This window comes from Phyllobates terribilis, unplaced genomic scaffold (assembly GCF_046119375.1).
Source record: "Phyllobates terribilis strain yellow unplaced genomic scaffold, ASM4611937v1 Scaffold_4__5_contigs__length_816908805, whole genome shotgun sequence".
In the NCBI taxonomy this organism is placed as follows: Eukaryota; Metazoa; Chordata; class Amphibia; order Anura; family Dendrobatidae; genus Phyllobates; species Phyllobates terribilis.
In genome coordinates this window covers 39,986,811-40,002,977 of record NW_027362764.1, presented here as the reverse complement: position 1 = coordinate 40,002,977, position 16,167 = coordinate 39,986,811, and the positions used below count along the sequence as shown (strand labels likewise).

The following is a 16,167-nucleotide window of genomic DNA, read 5'->3' as shown; positions in this document are numbered from 1 at the left end:
AAAAAACTGCATTCATACACAGGGTAAGCAAGAGAATTTGAACTGTGCATGCGCATTTGAAGTGCGCATGCTCACTCTTTGCAGTGACATTAGCTATAATGCGCATGCGCCATCTCATTCCGCAAATAGGGGAGAAGACCCGCTTTGCGCATGCTCAAACCACTTGTATTAAGAGGTGCAGAAGGACTTTGTCATGGGCAGCTATGGGGAGAATCTTTCCTATCGCCTTATTTTTGTCAATTGATTGCATTTACAATTATTGATTGTTGTTTGACTAAGCAAAACGTAAAAAAATATAGATTAATTAAAAATATCAATTACTAATTAATTTTCTTGAAAACACAAAAAAAAAAAATCAATTTCCCAACGTGGCAAAAAATTCTCCAAATCATTTTTTTTTTTAACTTTTGGAAATAAGGAACGAAAAGATATCTTAAAAGAGTACAAAGCTACAAACTCAGGCACTGGGAAGGATATATATTACCCAGACTAATATGGTGTTTGCTGCAGTTAATTAATTTATTAACATGTTTAGAAAATACATTAACAAAAACGAATAAATAAAATTGAGCGAAAACAAGAAAAAAAAATTCTCGCTAAAGATTCCGCTCATGGAAATACAAAGTGTTCCGTGTAATAATAATTGCAGTTGTCAAACGTATAAGTAATACATTCACTGCTGCTTATTATAATACTGGAACTAATTAAAATTGATTAAACATTTCACGGCTCGCCCTCTTGCATATTACCAAGGTATTGACATCCAGGGTTTCTTTCATTTTTCATCAATTTTAGTTATTTATTTCAATTTCAATAACCATAAAATCATCTATTGTAGCGAAGGATAAACTAAACTTAACATGACAAAGATAAAGTGCTTAGCCCACGTCCCTATGGACTCAGGTTAATTAATGAGCCTCATCCTAAGGTTATACATGATCTATTACTTCCTCTAATTAGAAGTAATAATCATGATCATTATTCTGGTTAGCAAGAATGGAATAAGATGAATGTGCTTAAGTATGATTAATAAGAAGAGAAAAAGAAGAAATTCAGATGATCACGGCCAAACCTAACATATTAGTACTGACTCCGGGAAGAAGTTCTATCATATTCTCATTTTACAACTGCGAATTGAATTAACTGGAATATGAGCACTTGTTAATACTTTTACAATTTTTCTAATTTACTGAATACTAAAACCTCTTATCAGATCATTTCTTTATTGTTTAGATATTTTTTCTTTATTTTTTTGTGTTTTTTTTAAAGGATTACAAATATGAAAAATGAAAATATATTAAAGAAATATTTAAAATTAGAAAATATGAAAACATGATTATAGATTATTTTTTTTATTATATGTGAGATTTAATATCACTTGGATTTATTGGACTTTAAGTTAAAGCAATGGATTCATTATTAGTCTTGATCTATATTATTAGCATGGGGAACCTCAATGTGCTATTTATTATCAATGTAATTTATTTACTTATAATTTGTCATTTTGATTTATGGACACTTTATGCGCACGTTGAGTATTTGCTTGCAGAAATTTCTGCAACGTTTCTGCATCTCTTGGCAGCAAAAACGCTGGGGAAAAAAACGTGCGTTTTTAATGCGTTTTTGCACAGCAATGAATACTTTTTGGAGCTAAATAAAGATATTTGAAAAAAGAAACGTGGGACATCGCTTTAACCCTTGGATTACCATCAGACCTGGGGTGAGTATATTGGGTTAATTTAAATAATTAAAGAATGTGTCTGTTTTAATTCAAATAAAGTGTTTTATTCTCGGTGTGTGTTTAATTATCTCTTTACTTACAGGTTTAGTATTGAGGGTGTCTGGCTGACAACTCTTCATTAATAAACCTAGGGCTTGGTGTCAGAGACACCTAATCCCATTACCCTGATGCAACTGCACCAAGGTATCAGGAAGAGCCAGGGCTAAGTGCCAGAACTGGCACTTCAGATATGAAGTGCTATTTCTGGGCAGCTGAGGGCTGGTATTTTTAGCCTAGGAAGGGGCCATTATGCCAACATGTTCCCTGGCTATTAATAACAGTTCACAGCTGTTTAGTTAGCCTTTACTGGCTAGATTACAGGGGGACCCCGAAAAAAAATGACTTAGGGTCCCCCTATAAATTCTAACCAGCAAAGGCTAACAGAGATCTGCGAGCTGATATTAATAGCCAGAGAAGGTACCATTACTCCCAAATGTTCCCTGGCTATTAATAACAGCTCACAGCTGTCTGGTTAGCCTTTACTGGCTAGATTACAGAAGGACCCCGGAAAAAAATGCCAAAGGATCACCCTATAAAATCTAATCATCAAAGGCTAATCAGACAGCTGTGGGCTGATATTAATAGCTAAGGAAGGGGCTATGGATCCTAGACCCCTCTGAGGCTACGAACATCAATCCTCAGCCACCCCAGAAATGGCGCATCAATAAGATGCACCAAATCTGGCACTTAGCCTCGGCTCTTCCCACTTATCTTGGTGTGGTGGCAAGTGAGGTAATAGGGCTGGGGTTCATGTCAGCCTTGTATTGGCAGCTGACATGAAGTCCAGGTTAGTAATGGAGACACGTCTATGAGATGCTCCCATTACTAACCTCATAATAAAAGTTTTGAAATAAAATCACAGCAAGAATAAAATCCTTTAGTTTAAATAAAAGTCCACACCATGTTTTACACATCTATTTAAAAAATAAAAATACAGTTATACTCACCCAATGCCCAATTTTCTGAAGCCATTGTCCCCTGTAAAAATCAGAAAATAAAAAAGCAACCTTATACTCACCTAACGCCCAATCCATTTGAAGCCATTGTCACCTGTAAAAAAAAACAAAAATAAAAAACAACAATATCCCTCACCTGTCAGATGTGATGAAATAATCCATAGTGTCGCAGGACGATCTGGATCAGTTGTAAAGCAGTCACATCAACAGCCACTAATGTGACTGCTCTATGGGGCAGCTGGCTACACACTGACACAGGGGTGTAATCGCTCCTGTGTCAGTGTATAGCGCTGAGCTTCCATGAGAGAGGTCACAGGAGTTCATCAGCTGATGAACTCCTGTGACCTCACTTATAGCACTGCTGCGTGAAAACTTTCTCATGCGGCGGTGCAGTAGGAGAGATCACAGGAGCTCATCAGCTGAACTCCTGTGACCACTCTCACGGCAGCTCAGCGCTATACACTGCGGGTGCTGCTGGGCAGAACAGTCACATCTGCTGATGTGAATGTTCTACAATTGCTCCGATTGCCATGGGATAGTATTGATCATGAGGCAAATAAAAGGAACAATCTCACCGGTCCAGTAGGGTGGGTTGTCCTATCCATGGCTCCTCAAATCAATCAGGATGTCGATCACTCTCTGACTCTATCAGACCCTATCACATCGGCTGACCCTAGGACCCCAAAACTCTTGCCCTTACAAGGGCAGTGCACAACTGATTGACTTGAGGAGCCATGGATAGTACATCCCACCCTACTGGACCGGTGAGATTGTTCCTTTTATTTGCCTCATGATTGCACTGCATTATTCTGGTGGCCAGTAAGGGCACAAAAGTTATTTTTATGATAGCGGTATGACGTTGTGTAAAGGATCAAGAGATTTTTGCCCTGAAACTGGTTGACCACTGTCGCAGTTTTTACTATACAGGGACAAGGGCTGTTATATTTGTATTGTTGTGTATGTCCAATGTGTGTTTTATGTGCATTATTGTAATTTTAATTAATCTAGCAAAAGTTATAATTCTTTCTGCTTAGTTGCTGCAAAATTGCATTGACTAGCATGTTTTTGGCCTTGGGGCCTTTATTTGTATCTATTGCTTCTATTTTTTTAAGAAAACTAAATAAATAAAAAATAAAAAGAAATGAATAGGCCACCAAAGTAAGAGCCACTCTTTGCTCCTTGGTGATGATGACCTAATAGAACATATGGACAGGAGTTTTCTTAGCAAGAAAGCCCTGTAATACTGCAGAATGAAAAAGCCGTACAGCGCGGCACTGATTAGAAGACAATGAATTGTACAAGAGCAGTAGAGATCAGATTTTAAAGCGGCTATAAAATTTTGAAGAGGCATTAATTGCAATAACTCTCTGAACTCCCTGTACTTAGCGTGCCGTTGCCAAATAATGACCAGGGAGACATCGCCAAGTCATCAGATTTTATTGCTTCATAATTAGAGGCTCACACTTGAGGCCGAGCAGTGGGTTTTTATCATAATGGCTCAATAATTTGTTATTATATCCAATATGTCAGCCTTCAGCTTGAACTCCACTCTCCCTCTGATTTTCTATGAGTATTTAATTTACATTGATATTTCCCCATTAAGGGGGAGTGGAAAATACTCCATACAGTCCTATAATTAAAGATGAGCGAATCGATGTGTAATAAATCAATCTCGTTCTAAATGTCCCAAAACGTTCATGCCTCGTTCGGTTATTACAAATCCAGCCAGCGTCCTTCTTTTTTGAGGGACCTCCTGGGCGGGTCTTTGGTTTTTCCGGCATTGAGGCCATTGGTTGACCTCTCGCAGTGAAGTTGAGAGGCAATGCGCGTTACCGAAATCAATTATGAGCATGTCCCACTGCATGACCGTCTGGACAACAGCACCAGAAGAATTAAACAGTCGTGTAGAGGACTAAGGATCTGCGGCAACGGCAGAGGCAGAGAAAGAGCTTCGTATCAAATCGAATTTACCGATGGAATCGAGCAAGTTTCAGAAGTCTGGTTCATCTCTACCTATAATACTTATTAATCAGGAACAGAAACCAAAATCACATTTTTTTTTAATTGATAGTCAAGGTTATATTGAAAAAAAAATATCAGTGCCTCAGATGTCTACAGATATTTAGCTTACACCATTTTCTTTCCAAACAAAAAATAAATGCATAAAAAACAAATAAATAATAAAAATGCTCAGTTTTGCCTGAAATATTCAGCTATTTCCCACAGTACACAGGGTTGTTCTATAGTTAGAGTTCAGAATATATTAATGAAAAATACTACCTGCAATTAGAGATGAGAGAACCAGAACTGTAAAGTGCTGAACTCCGAACACAGACTTCTCCTACAGTTCAGAGGTTCGGGAATGAGGGAGTTTGGGGGGAGAGAGAGAGATTTTCCAGCACCAAAGTTAGGGTTCCCATTGATTTTGTTGGGTTTTGGGTTCGGGTTGAAGTTCGGGTAGAGTTCTGCTACCTGAACTGAACTTTGGACTAAAGTTCGGCCGAACCCAAACTTCCACAGGTCCGCTCATTCCTACTTGCAATACCACTCCTATCCACATGGTGTGCTGTTAAAAGGAAGTACCGTATGTCCACAAAAAAAAAAAAAAATCCAGTATTTATAATCTATGAGTAATCTAGGACACTATTTAGTGGTAAAACCATTGTGGGGGGCAATTATTTTTCGTCGTTTTTTTGTGCCAAATTTATCAAAGTGCTGGATGATATTTGATAAATGTGATGCATCTTTACATGTTACACTTTTGTCTATAGACTTTTTGTCCACTTTTTACTCCATTCCTCTTCTGGAATAAGTTTGTGACTTTTTTTCTAAAGCTGCAATTGCTAAATCTGGATGAATCCCTGTTTGTATAGCTAGCCACACCCACTTGACAAGTGAGGCCATAGTGTAGGTAAATGGCAAGAAGTTACACATTATTACACAAAATTGGTGAGTGTCAATATTTGTAACTTTTCAACTGCAGAAAACTGTTGAAAACGCTTTGAGACGTGCCTGGTTTTGTTTTCTTAAAGTGTTTCACATTTTAGACATTTATGGCATATCCCCTGGGATCTCCATCTCCTTCCATTTTTTCCATAAACCACCATAGCTTGCGTTGCTCAGAGGGGGAGACCAAATACACTGGCAGTGGTAGGTAACTGGACACAACTCTCCATTGAAGTCCATCGAAATTTTATAACTGGTTGACATACTCTACTACCCAATGGTTCCAATTTTGCAAGGACAGTCCTTTGCAAAAAGAGTGTGGCGGATGCTCAATCCACCAAAAATGGATGTTTTGAGGGTGTTCCTGGGTATTTTGGGGGATTTTGTGGATAGTCCTGGAGGGGGGCTTAAATGTCTAAATTTTGGACATTAAGTTGTTAAGAAGTATGCAGTTGAGCACACTTACTTGGCGGTTTGTACAATTTCCATAAACTTGACCAGAGAGCACCACAAAAAAGTCACCTGTCCATTTCTTGACTTGCTGAAAGAGGATTAAGGGACCTGTGTTCTCCCCATATCAGTAAATCATGACTGTGAGAAATGCAGGGACCATACACAATACAATAATAGAATATACTATATACACAACAATTTGCATCCAAACCTGAAGTCCTTGTCCGTCCACCGTTACCGAGTTCGCTCTTTGCATTTTTACTCTTTCACCAGATTTGTGTCCTTGCTGGGAGCAGTTCTTCTCTCTTTTCACAGTTGACTGTCTCTCCTGTAAGAAGAGTTACCTAGTTTAATCTGACAGCGTAATAATTAGAAGGAAAGTTCACCTAGAGATCATTCAATGTAAATAGTTTGCACAATTTGTAGCACAAAGTATTTTTTAACTTGTACAATAATTTTCGACCATAAAACAAGACCCACCAAGTCAGGATTTACAGATATAGAACAGATGATTTTCAGATCTCATACACCCTTCATAGTAATGCAAAGTATCTGCGTTGCATAGCCATTCCATATACCAGAGAATGGTGCCTCCGTATGGCACAACTTTTTTTAGTAGAAGCCATACTTTTATTGAATACTTTCAAGAAACACCATACAATGGAACATGTTACAATGCTATTGTAGACATAGGAAGGAACAGTATAAGCTTACAGATTTCTGTGGTTGAAAGAGTATATCAGGAGGACCTGTCTTGTCCTGGCACTGTGACATGCCACATTTCTCCTGTGGTGGCGCTGCAGGGAAAATGGAAACCTTACAGCTGATCCCTGGGGTCTAAGCAGGGAGACACTTTGTGATCAACTTACTGTCAAGGGAGCTTTGTAACAAATAGGGGTTGTCCTAAAAGGAGAAACCCTTCGACACGTTCTTGGATGACCAAAGTTCGATAAGACCGTATTTCTATCTAGTGCAAGGGTCAATCTATATATAGGACTATAAAAGCTCCTAACAAACTCGTTAGGGCTGTCATTGTCTAACTGACATAGAATAATATTTTTTTGGGGTGTCGGGATTTATTCTGAGATGATCCATCTCATGGAAGAAGAGAGAAGTAGAAAAGGACAACTGGAGAAATTTTCACTGAGAAACCTAAAGAGAATAATTCACTGGCACCAACTTTTGGAAGTACTCTATATGTTGGGAGGATTTGCCAACACCTAAGATAGACCCAATGATATTGATATACCACGTTGTGTAATTATTTTTACTGTATGCCTTTGCTTTTCTTAACTTCACAAATCGCGATTCTCTAAAATGGAGAACCTCTCCGACATGTTCTTGGATGACCAAACCATTATTTTGTTATCCATTTAGCGCTCCTTCTAAAAGGATCAGGCCCCATTATAGAATATGGTCAATAAAAGATTCTAAGAACCCCATCACGGCAGTCATAGTCCAACCAATGTGGAATAATGTTTTTGTAGTAGATTTATTCTGAGATGACCCAACTCATGGGAGAAGAGAGAAGAAGAAGACAATCATGAATGAGATGGATGGAGACAACTTCAGATAGAATTTGTCATCACATTTCATTGGTACCATCTGTTGGAAGAACTTTATATCCTGGGAGGCTTTGGCAACCTCCTCATTTACAGTCATAGTCCAACCCATGGAGAACCACTTCGACATGTTTTTGGATGACCAAAGCTAGATAAGACTATTCTCTTCTTATCCAGTTAGTGCTCCTTCCAAAATGCCCCATTATAAAACATGGTCAATAAAAGATTCTGGTAACCTCATCATGGTAGAATAATATATAGATTTTTTTTTAAATTTGGGATGAGATAATCCAACTCATGGAAGAAGAGAGGAAAAGTGGAGGACAAGATGGATGGAGATAATGGCACAAAGAACTGGTCATTGAGAAATGTAAAAACTATAAAGCTGGATTCACATTTCAGTGGGGCCTTCTGTTGGAGGTACTGGGTATGTTGGGAGGATTTCCTCAGACAGAAGGCTGTGACATATTATCGGTTTACCACTGCTTTTCCAATGCATATGCCAAACATAGTTCCTAAATTTGAGCAATGAACCTAAGAGAAGTCAGGACCTCCCAGAGGTATTTTTTACATTATCATCATCCCAATGACAGACATTTTGGTTGAAAAGAAGCTTCCAAATTCTTCTCCGTCATTTAAATAAAAATTAAGACTTTTCTCAAATTTTTACCTTGTATCTGAATGTGTCTTCTTATTTTTTATAACTGATCTACTTACCTATATATTTATGTATATTAATTGCTCTTGCGATTAAATAGACCCTAAAGGGCTCTGTTTATCAAAGTGTTTGAAAACCGGGTGTCTGGGGGACTAATTAGGAAAAAAATGTGATGCTGCATCAAAAAACAGCTGTTCATCGTGCTATTAAAGTCAGATTTGTATATTTTAAGCACTTACAGTATATTCCATAAGGGTCGCATCAATTTGAGTTTCTGGAGTTTTTATTTTTTTGAATGGGCGTCGTAACTAGAGATGAGCGTTGTTCTACTCGAACTGTTCGCCAATCTCAAATTCGAGCTGTTTTGGGCGGTGTTCGAGCCGTTCGGCGAACACGAACAATTTGAGAAAAATTCGGCTGTTCGAGGTTATGTTCGATAACTGTTCGTGCACCAAAATCATAACTGGATTTTTTCTCAGTAATGATGAAAATTAATGTTAATACGCAGTTTGAGTGTACAGCGGGGCGGGGGGAGGGGCAGGGGATGGATCTCTGCAGGAACAATGAAGATCTCCATTTTTTTTTCTCTTTCCCGCATTTACAGTGGGGAGGTGCAATCTGTCAGCCTATCAGCAGCGCACACACGGAGCGAAGTGCTTTTTTTCACACAAGCAAGGGCATGTGTCATTGGCAGTGTATGTCACATGTCCTTGCCCTATAAGACCAAGCCATTTTCCCCGTCGCCACCATTTTCTCACTGCTGCAGCTGCGTGTTAGACGGCACCGCTGTTGCTGTGTGCGCTATACCTTGTTAATTTCAAGCCAATTTTCGCACAAATCTACAGATAGCTTGGGAGTAGGGAATAGTTGTGATTGCAGTCCTTTTAAGGACTAGGTTACAGCATTTCCTACGACTTTTATCAGGGAGGTCTGTGCTCTTAAATAGATAGGTTGTGGGAGTAAAGACTAATTGTAATTGGAGTCCTTTTCAGGACTAGGTTACATCAGTTCCTATCAGTTTTTGCCAGGCAGGTCTGTGCCAGTGCTGTGCAAGTTTTTTTCACAGCATTTGGCTGAATCTAGAAAAGCTAATGCTTTTTGGCCTATTGCAGAGTGTGTTAGTCAGTGGAGTAGCCTATCTGTGTTGCAAGATATACCACCTGTGTATAGAATACCAATTTTTTTACTGCACCTAGTGAAGTAGAATCTTTTGGGCATAGCATCATTCTATTAGTCCATCTATACTGACCTCCATCAGGTTGCAAATTGAATATAATTTTTTTCTGCATCTAGCTCTGAAAAAATATTGGGCTTCTAGCTGTGTGTGGGACTTGTTGTATTAGTCCATCTATACTGACCTCCATCAGGTTGCAAACTGAATATATTTTTTTCTGCATCTACCTCTGAAAAAATATTGGGCTTCTAGCAGTGTGTCGGACTTTCTCTATTAGTCCATCTATACTGACCTCCATCAGGTTGCAAATTAAAAATAATTTTTATCTGCATCTACAGTACCTCTGAAAAAATATTTGGGCTTCTAGCTGTGTGTGGGACTTGTTCTATTAGTCCATCTATACTGACCTCCATCAGGTTGCAAATTGAATATAATTTTTATCTGCATCTAGCTCTGAAAAAATATTTGGCCTTCTAGCAGTGTGTGGGACTTTCTCTATTAGTCCATCTATACTGACCTCCATCAGGTTGCAAATTAAAAATAATTTTTATCTGCATCTACCTCTGAAAAAATATTTGGGCTTCTAGCTGTGTGTGGGACTTGCGCCTGGCTAACAAAAATATACGCTTCATAACACAAAACACCAGCCTAGCGCACTGCATTAATAAGATGGCATCATCGTCTCTCCCAGTGCTAGGCCTACTACGCAGGCTAGTATTCCTGTGCCTAAAACACAATGTATGGGTCCGCGCTAGCCACTATGCTGAGGGGTATAAAGCTGCTGCTAACGCTTTATAACAATTCAATTGGCAGATTTTCACAGAGCTCTTCCACAACGCCCACCCATCGGGCAACAGTTGCCCACCCTCCCTATGGGATCTAGTGGCGAATAGTTGATGCCATTAATCAGAGCGTCAGTTGCCCCGTCAACATGGCAAGCATACGGTAAGGCATGGGAAGAGTGGACACGACTAGTAGCAGGCAGATGGGTTGACCAATGTGAACAAGCCAGATCACAAGTCACCATAGAATTTCTCCACCAGCTAATGATGAGGGGCATATCAGGGGCGTCAGCGCAGCGGTGTCTGACCGGAGTAGCATTTCACTTCCAACTACTGAATTGGGGAGATGTGACAAAGATTCATCATCAGACAATCCATAAAAGGGTGGAAAAGGGGTCAGCCAAGTCAGGAATGTAGACGTCCCGTCCCGTGTCACTAAAACTGATTTCTCACATCATATCCCTAACACCATTAACATGACACTCACAATTTGAAGCAACACTAATGTCTACTGCATTTGTGATCGCCTTCTTCGGGGCGCTATGTATAAGCGAATTAGTCCCTCAATCCAAAATTACCACCAGTGGAGGCTTATTACACCAGGACGTAGTCATAGCCAATAATGCAATACGTGTACGCATACACCAATCGAAAACGGTTCCAGCGGGCAGGGGTACTTGGGTACTTCTACAACCCACAAACGGTACACTGAGTCGGGTAACAATAGTAAAAACATATCTAACCATCAGATCACAAAGTAATTTCTTCGTATCACACATTGATGGAACGCCATTATCAAGATACCTGTTCCAAGCTATATTTAATAAATGCATAACATCAGCAGGGAACCACCCCAAAGATTACGGGACACACTCATTCCGCATAGGTGCGGCCACGGAAGCAGCAAGAGCAGGACTGTCAGAAACGGAAGTTCAGAGGATAGGGAGATGGCGATCCACGTGTTTGGCGAGACACATAAGACCGGACTTGTTATCCTAACATGGTTTGTTTCTTTTACAGGTGACGCTAAGCCAACAGTGTGAGTGATAGGCCACTTGTATATATATTGGGCACAAAAAAGGGCGAAAGTCCGCCCAGGCAGGAGGAAATTAGAGTTTCATAACACATATTTCAACTGGAGAGGTATTAGAGGCCTGCTATGGCCACAGGTACTAATGGAGGTAATCAAGGTAGGGAGAGAGGCAAGAGGTCCGGTCATCTTAGTTATACAGGCCGGGGGAAACAACCTAGGTCATCACAAGAGCGCATAACTAATGGCAATAATGAAACTAGACACTGAGTGCTTCAGAGAATTTTTCACAAAATTAGCTATAGTATGGTCAGAGATTGTGCCGATAGCGGTATGGCAAGGTGCGCGAGACATCACGGCCATCGAATGGACAAGGCGGGTAATAAATATTCGGATGGCAAAATTTAGAAGAGACAGAGGCGGTGTAGTGATACGACACCGACAACTGGAAGGAGATAAAGCAGGCCTCATACGGCCCGACGGTGTTCACTTAATAGATATTGGACTGGACATATTCCTGTCAGGACTCCAGGACGGAGTGGAACAAGCGTTAAGAGTGATGGGTGGGGGTCAGAGTCCTGCATACGAGTACGCTGGATCCTCCGTGGCCTGGAAATAGAAAGGACATGTTGGAGAGTTACACTTGTTGGCCAACTTGCCGGAGTGGGGACCCAGGGCATGCTGCAACAAGCTGAATTATTTTAGAAATAAAATGCCTTTCTAATGGAATGAGTATAAAGAGTTAATAAAGCTGTGACCGATCCTCACCCATCCAGTTGTAAGAGTTACATTATTGGGTTGTCCATGAAAGGGGGGCGGTAGGGGGGCTGAGCATCTGGGTTTGGTTGGGGGTCCCCACAGTCTGCCTAGGCTAGATTAATTTAAAAATTCTTATTAGATACACAGGCGGTGCAGCTTGCTTCGCAGCTGGGCTACTACGCCCAAAGTATTGCCTAGGCTAGATGCAGTTAAAAATTCTACGCTGACTAGCAGACACTGAAGATTTGGAGCAGACCTCTGAGTAAACAGCTCTTCAGACTCAACCATCTGTGTTACCCCAAGCCATAGTGTATGTAGTTTCTTACAGTTAAAAGGGGGGGGTGCGACCCAACCCACCTGGAATTGACGATGCCAACGTCACGTAAGACACAGCAAGGGGACTCCCAAAATTGTGGCACAGACACCACTTAACCCTAGAACGCATACCTGTGGCCTTGCAGGCCCGCCCAGTTAATTGTTTTCTATTTTCTGCAAGATTGCTTTAGTTAGAATTTTGAAACTCTAGGTATTCTTCATGTATATAGTTGTTTGTCATTTGAGTTTGAGTTATTCCATGTTATTTGCACACGGGCCTAAAGGGCCCCAGGTATGTGAAAGTGTAGATTTTTATGGTCATGCTTTCTAGGGTTAAGTGGCATCAATTGCCCCACTGTTGCTTAAAACGGTTGGTGAGGTGATTTTACCAAATCCCCAAGCTTTTAGTCTCCCAAGGATGACACAGGGGTAGAAATGTCCTTGCGAATCCATGATTTGATCATCTTTATGAACGTGAGTCTGTCTACATTCTCAGTGGACAGCCGCGTGCGCTTATCTGTCAGCACACCACCAGCAGCGCTGAACACACGTTCAGAGAGAACGCTGGCTGCATGGCATGACAAGATCTCCAAGGCGTGAGTGGCGAGCTCCGGCGATTTTTCAAGATTGGAATACCAAAATGAGCAAGGCTCCAGTGACACAGTCATGGCTTCGATGTTCACTTGGAGATTCTCCTGTACCATCCTCTCTAGGCATTGACTATGTGTCAGACTTCTTGTCTCCTGTGGCCTTGCAAAGGATGGTCTAAAAAAGTGGTGAAACGATTCCACAAAATTGCTGTTACCAGCAGATACTGTGTTACTGTTACTGTTTGAGTGATGAAGACTCGACAGTCCCACCGTTGGCAAGTTAGAACTGTGAGATTCACTACGTGCACCACTGGTGTTTTGTGGAAAAGCACATGTAAGATTCTGCAACAGATACTCCTGCATTCGTCAATACCTTTTTATGGCAGGAATTATTTCGGCAAATATACTTTTGTACCGGGGATCTAAGAGTGTGGCAACCCAGTAGTCGGGATTACTTCGAATTCTGACAATCCGGGGGTCATGTTGCAGGTAGTGCAGCAAGAAGGCACTCATGTGTCTTGCGCATCCAGAAGGACCAAGTCCTTGTTGTGTTGGTAGCGAGATAAGAATCATGCTTCCTTCCTCTGCCCTCTCCCTCCAACCTCGCACAACAGAAATGTGATCAAGGTCTCCCTCATCTGATGAGTCTTCCATGCCCATTGCCAGTTCGTCCTCCACTTCTTCCTCGGCTCCTGCACCTTCCTCAACAGTTTGGCTGCTACCATGCGCCCTGGTTAATCCCTCTCCCCCACCCTCCCATGCCTGCCGCCTTGGTGCTGCCAACCGTCTGGACCTTGGAGATGTTATCCCTTCCGCATACGACTCCTCCTCTACTTCCTCCACCTCCTCTTGTCCCACCACCTGACTCCGAATTCTGTTTAACATGTGCTCCAGCATGTAAATCACCGTAATAGTCATGCTGATAATGGCAACTGTGCAGAAGGGTGCATAGGTCCCTGATCTGAGACCACTCCTCCAGCGTGATTTGCCCCACCTCTGGATCTCGTTGGCCCAGGCTATACGTCAGAACGTATTGCACCAGGGCTTGTCGGTGCTGCCACAGTCACTGCAACATGTGCAGAGTTGAATTCCACCGTGTCGGTGACGCGCCCCCTGGGCCATATTCTTTAGGGGGAATATCCGGAGCCGGATCAGATGGGAGTTGTAGTCTTCCGAGTGGCTGTGACCCGGTCCGTGCCCAGGGTGTCAAACTCAGTTGTATGTGGCAGTCCTACAGATGTTACTAAGTTCTTAATGTCGACTACGCCACCCGTTGTGTTGCGGTCACTGTGGCCGCCGCTGCAGCAGGGTCCGCTGAGGCTGGTGGTGTAGGTGCAGCTTTGGTGATATAACCCCCAACGGGTGGGGTATAGCCTCAGGGGGATCAGGTGCAGAGGATGGGAGTTGTGGTGATGCAGTGTAGACGGCAATCAGAGACAGAGTCGGGTTATGCAGTTTAGGATGTTTACTCACTGCTGATGTTCTGATCACTCCAGCTTCGAGTGACCTCCCGAGCCGTGCTGCGTCCACCAGGTTCTGGATCCAGCCAACCCCCAAATAAGTCCGGAGCGTGACCCTGAGCTCTCCTTCTGTCCTTTCTCTGGCCGTCCCCACTATTGATCCACCCAGGTCCAGCTCCCTCGGGCCTTCTGTTGGGAGACCCTTGGCCTTGGGTTCCCTGACCCTCCACGTGGTATGCCTTCGTGGTGGATGTGGTGGGTGGCCGTGGCAAACGCTGCCCACGGTCTCCGGTCTCTGGCTGGGGTGTGTTTTTGCCCCCACCAGCTTGGGTTCCGGTACCCTGTGCCAACTCTTCACCCGGGGATTTAATTTGGGTTCTTGGAGTCCTTTCTTCTGTTTCCCCCTCTGGGTCTCTCTTTCTCCTCTCTCACTCTGGGTCTCTCTTCTCCTCCGCTCGCTGACTTTCTCTCTGCAACTGACCCTGTTCTTAGTTGGTGCCCACCTTATATACACCCTCTATGTGTGAGCTCAGGTGACCAGCACCCAATGAGCTCCTATCTTTACCCAGGCTGCTCCCCCTATCTGCCCCTACACTACTTGGGATGTACCACCCCCCTCCCACTCCAGCCAGGAACAGACTCGGTCGTACCTGCACATTTCTAAGTGGGAGTACCGTCGGTCTGCTCCTCGGAAATGGGATGTGTGTAGTGCATGCAGCCTACCGAGCTCAGTTCCACACTCCTTCCTTACCCGGGAGTGGAATATCACACCTCTGGGTTGAGGTGCAATACCCCTGTAGCAGCCGAATCCTCAGGGTGCTACATTCCCCCCTGGTAAACCACAGCACGTCCTCGGGCTGTAAGACAAAAACATCACAAAACATACAAAAATTTTCATATAAACATAAACATATAAAACATATAAAACTTTATATAAATTAGCAGCATTAAACATTCTCGTCGTCTCTTGTTCCTCCTCCGGTCACTGGGCAACTGTTGACCGGGCAAAGTGCGACAGTTCCTTTCTTTAAGATGATTTAACAGTAAAACCAGTAGGGGGCGCTTTAGGACGCGCAACTATATACAAGGATATGGCCGCTCTCAGTCCTCGGCCAGTTAAGGAGGGAAAGGGAATGGCTGCTCACAGTCCTCAGCCTGTGGGATTAAGGGTAAACGGGTGAACAGTTCACATCAGCTGGTCCCAACGGGGACTATATTAGCAATAACAGTTTCTTTATACCCTGATCGGGTAACTATTTACAGCACCTGCTCCGCTGTACTCAACAACGTCTTCCTCCTGCTCTTTCTTTGGGGATCTCAGCTTCAGACCCGTCCGGATCCTCTTGCTCTTCCTCCTCACATCGCAGCTCCTCCTCTGTCAGGCGATGCACATGGAGGGCGTAAGGTCCTTTGGCACACTTGTGCCGGGTAAAGGTGACCTCGTCCCCGATATAAAGGTCACGACCTCTGTGCCCCTCCGGCAGATGGGACTCCACATCTCTGCGCGTGACAAATACGTCGCCGGGGGTGTTGTGGTCTCTGATGAAGCCCCACCCATGCTGCATGTTGAACTTAATTACAGTCCCGGTGGTGCGGGGACTGTGCGCTGCACGGGGGTCCCTCCTGGTTCGGCTCTTCTGCTCGGCGCTCCTTATTTGGGCCTGTTGTTCCCGGACCCGCCTCTCTCTCCGCTCCCTCGCAA

At 42.8% G+C, this 16,167-nt stretch overlaps 1 protein-coding gene across 6 annotated transcripts in view; it reads right to left on the bottom strand.

The window, feature by feature from the left end:
- The window catches only part of DGKB (diacylglycerol kinase beta), an 889,407-nt gene that overhangs the window by 492,152 nt on the left and 381,088 nt on the right, over positions 1-16,167 (bottom strand). For all 6 annotated transcript variants that reach the window (XR_012320016.1, XM_073677272.1, XM_073677273.1 and 3 more), the window contains one exon: positions 6,347-6,463. Coding sequence is in view for 5 of the 6 variants with exons in the window: in XM_073677272.1 (XP_073533373.1) it covers positions 6,347-6,463 (117 nt within the window). In the remaining variant the exon portion in view is untranslated. The remainder of the gene's footprint in view (positions 1-6,346; positions 6,464-16,167) is intronic.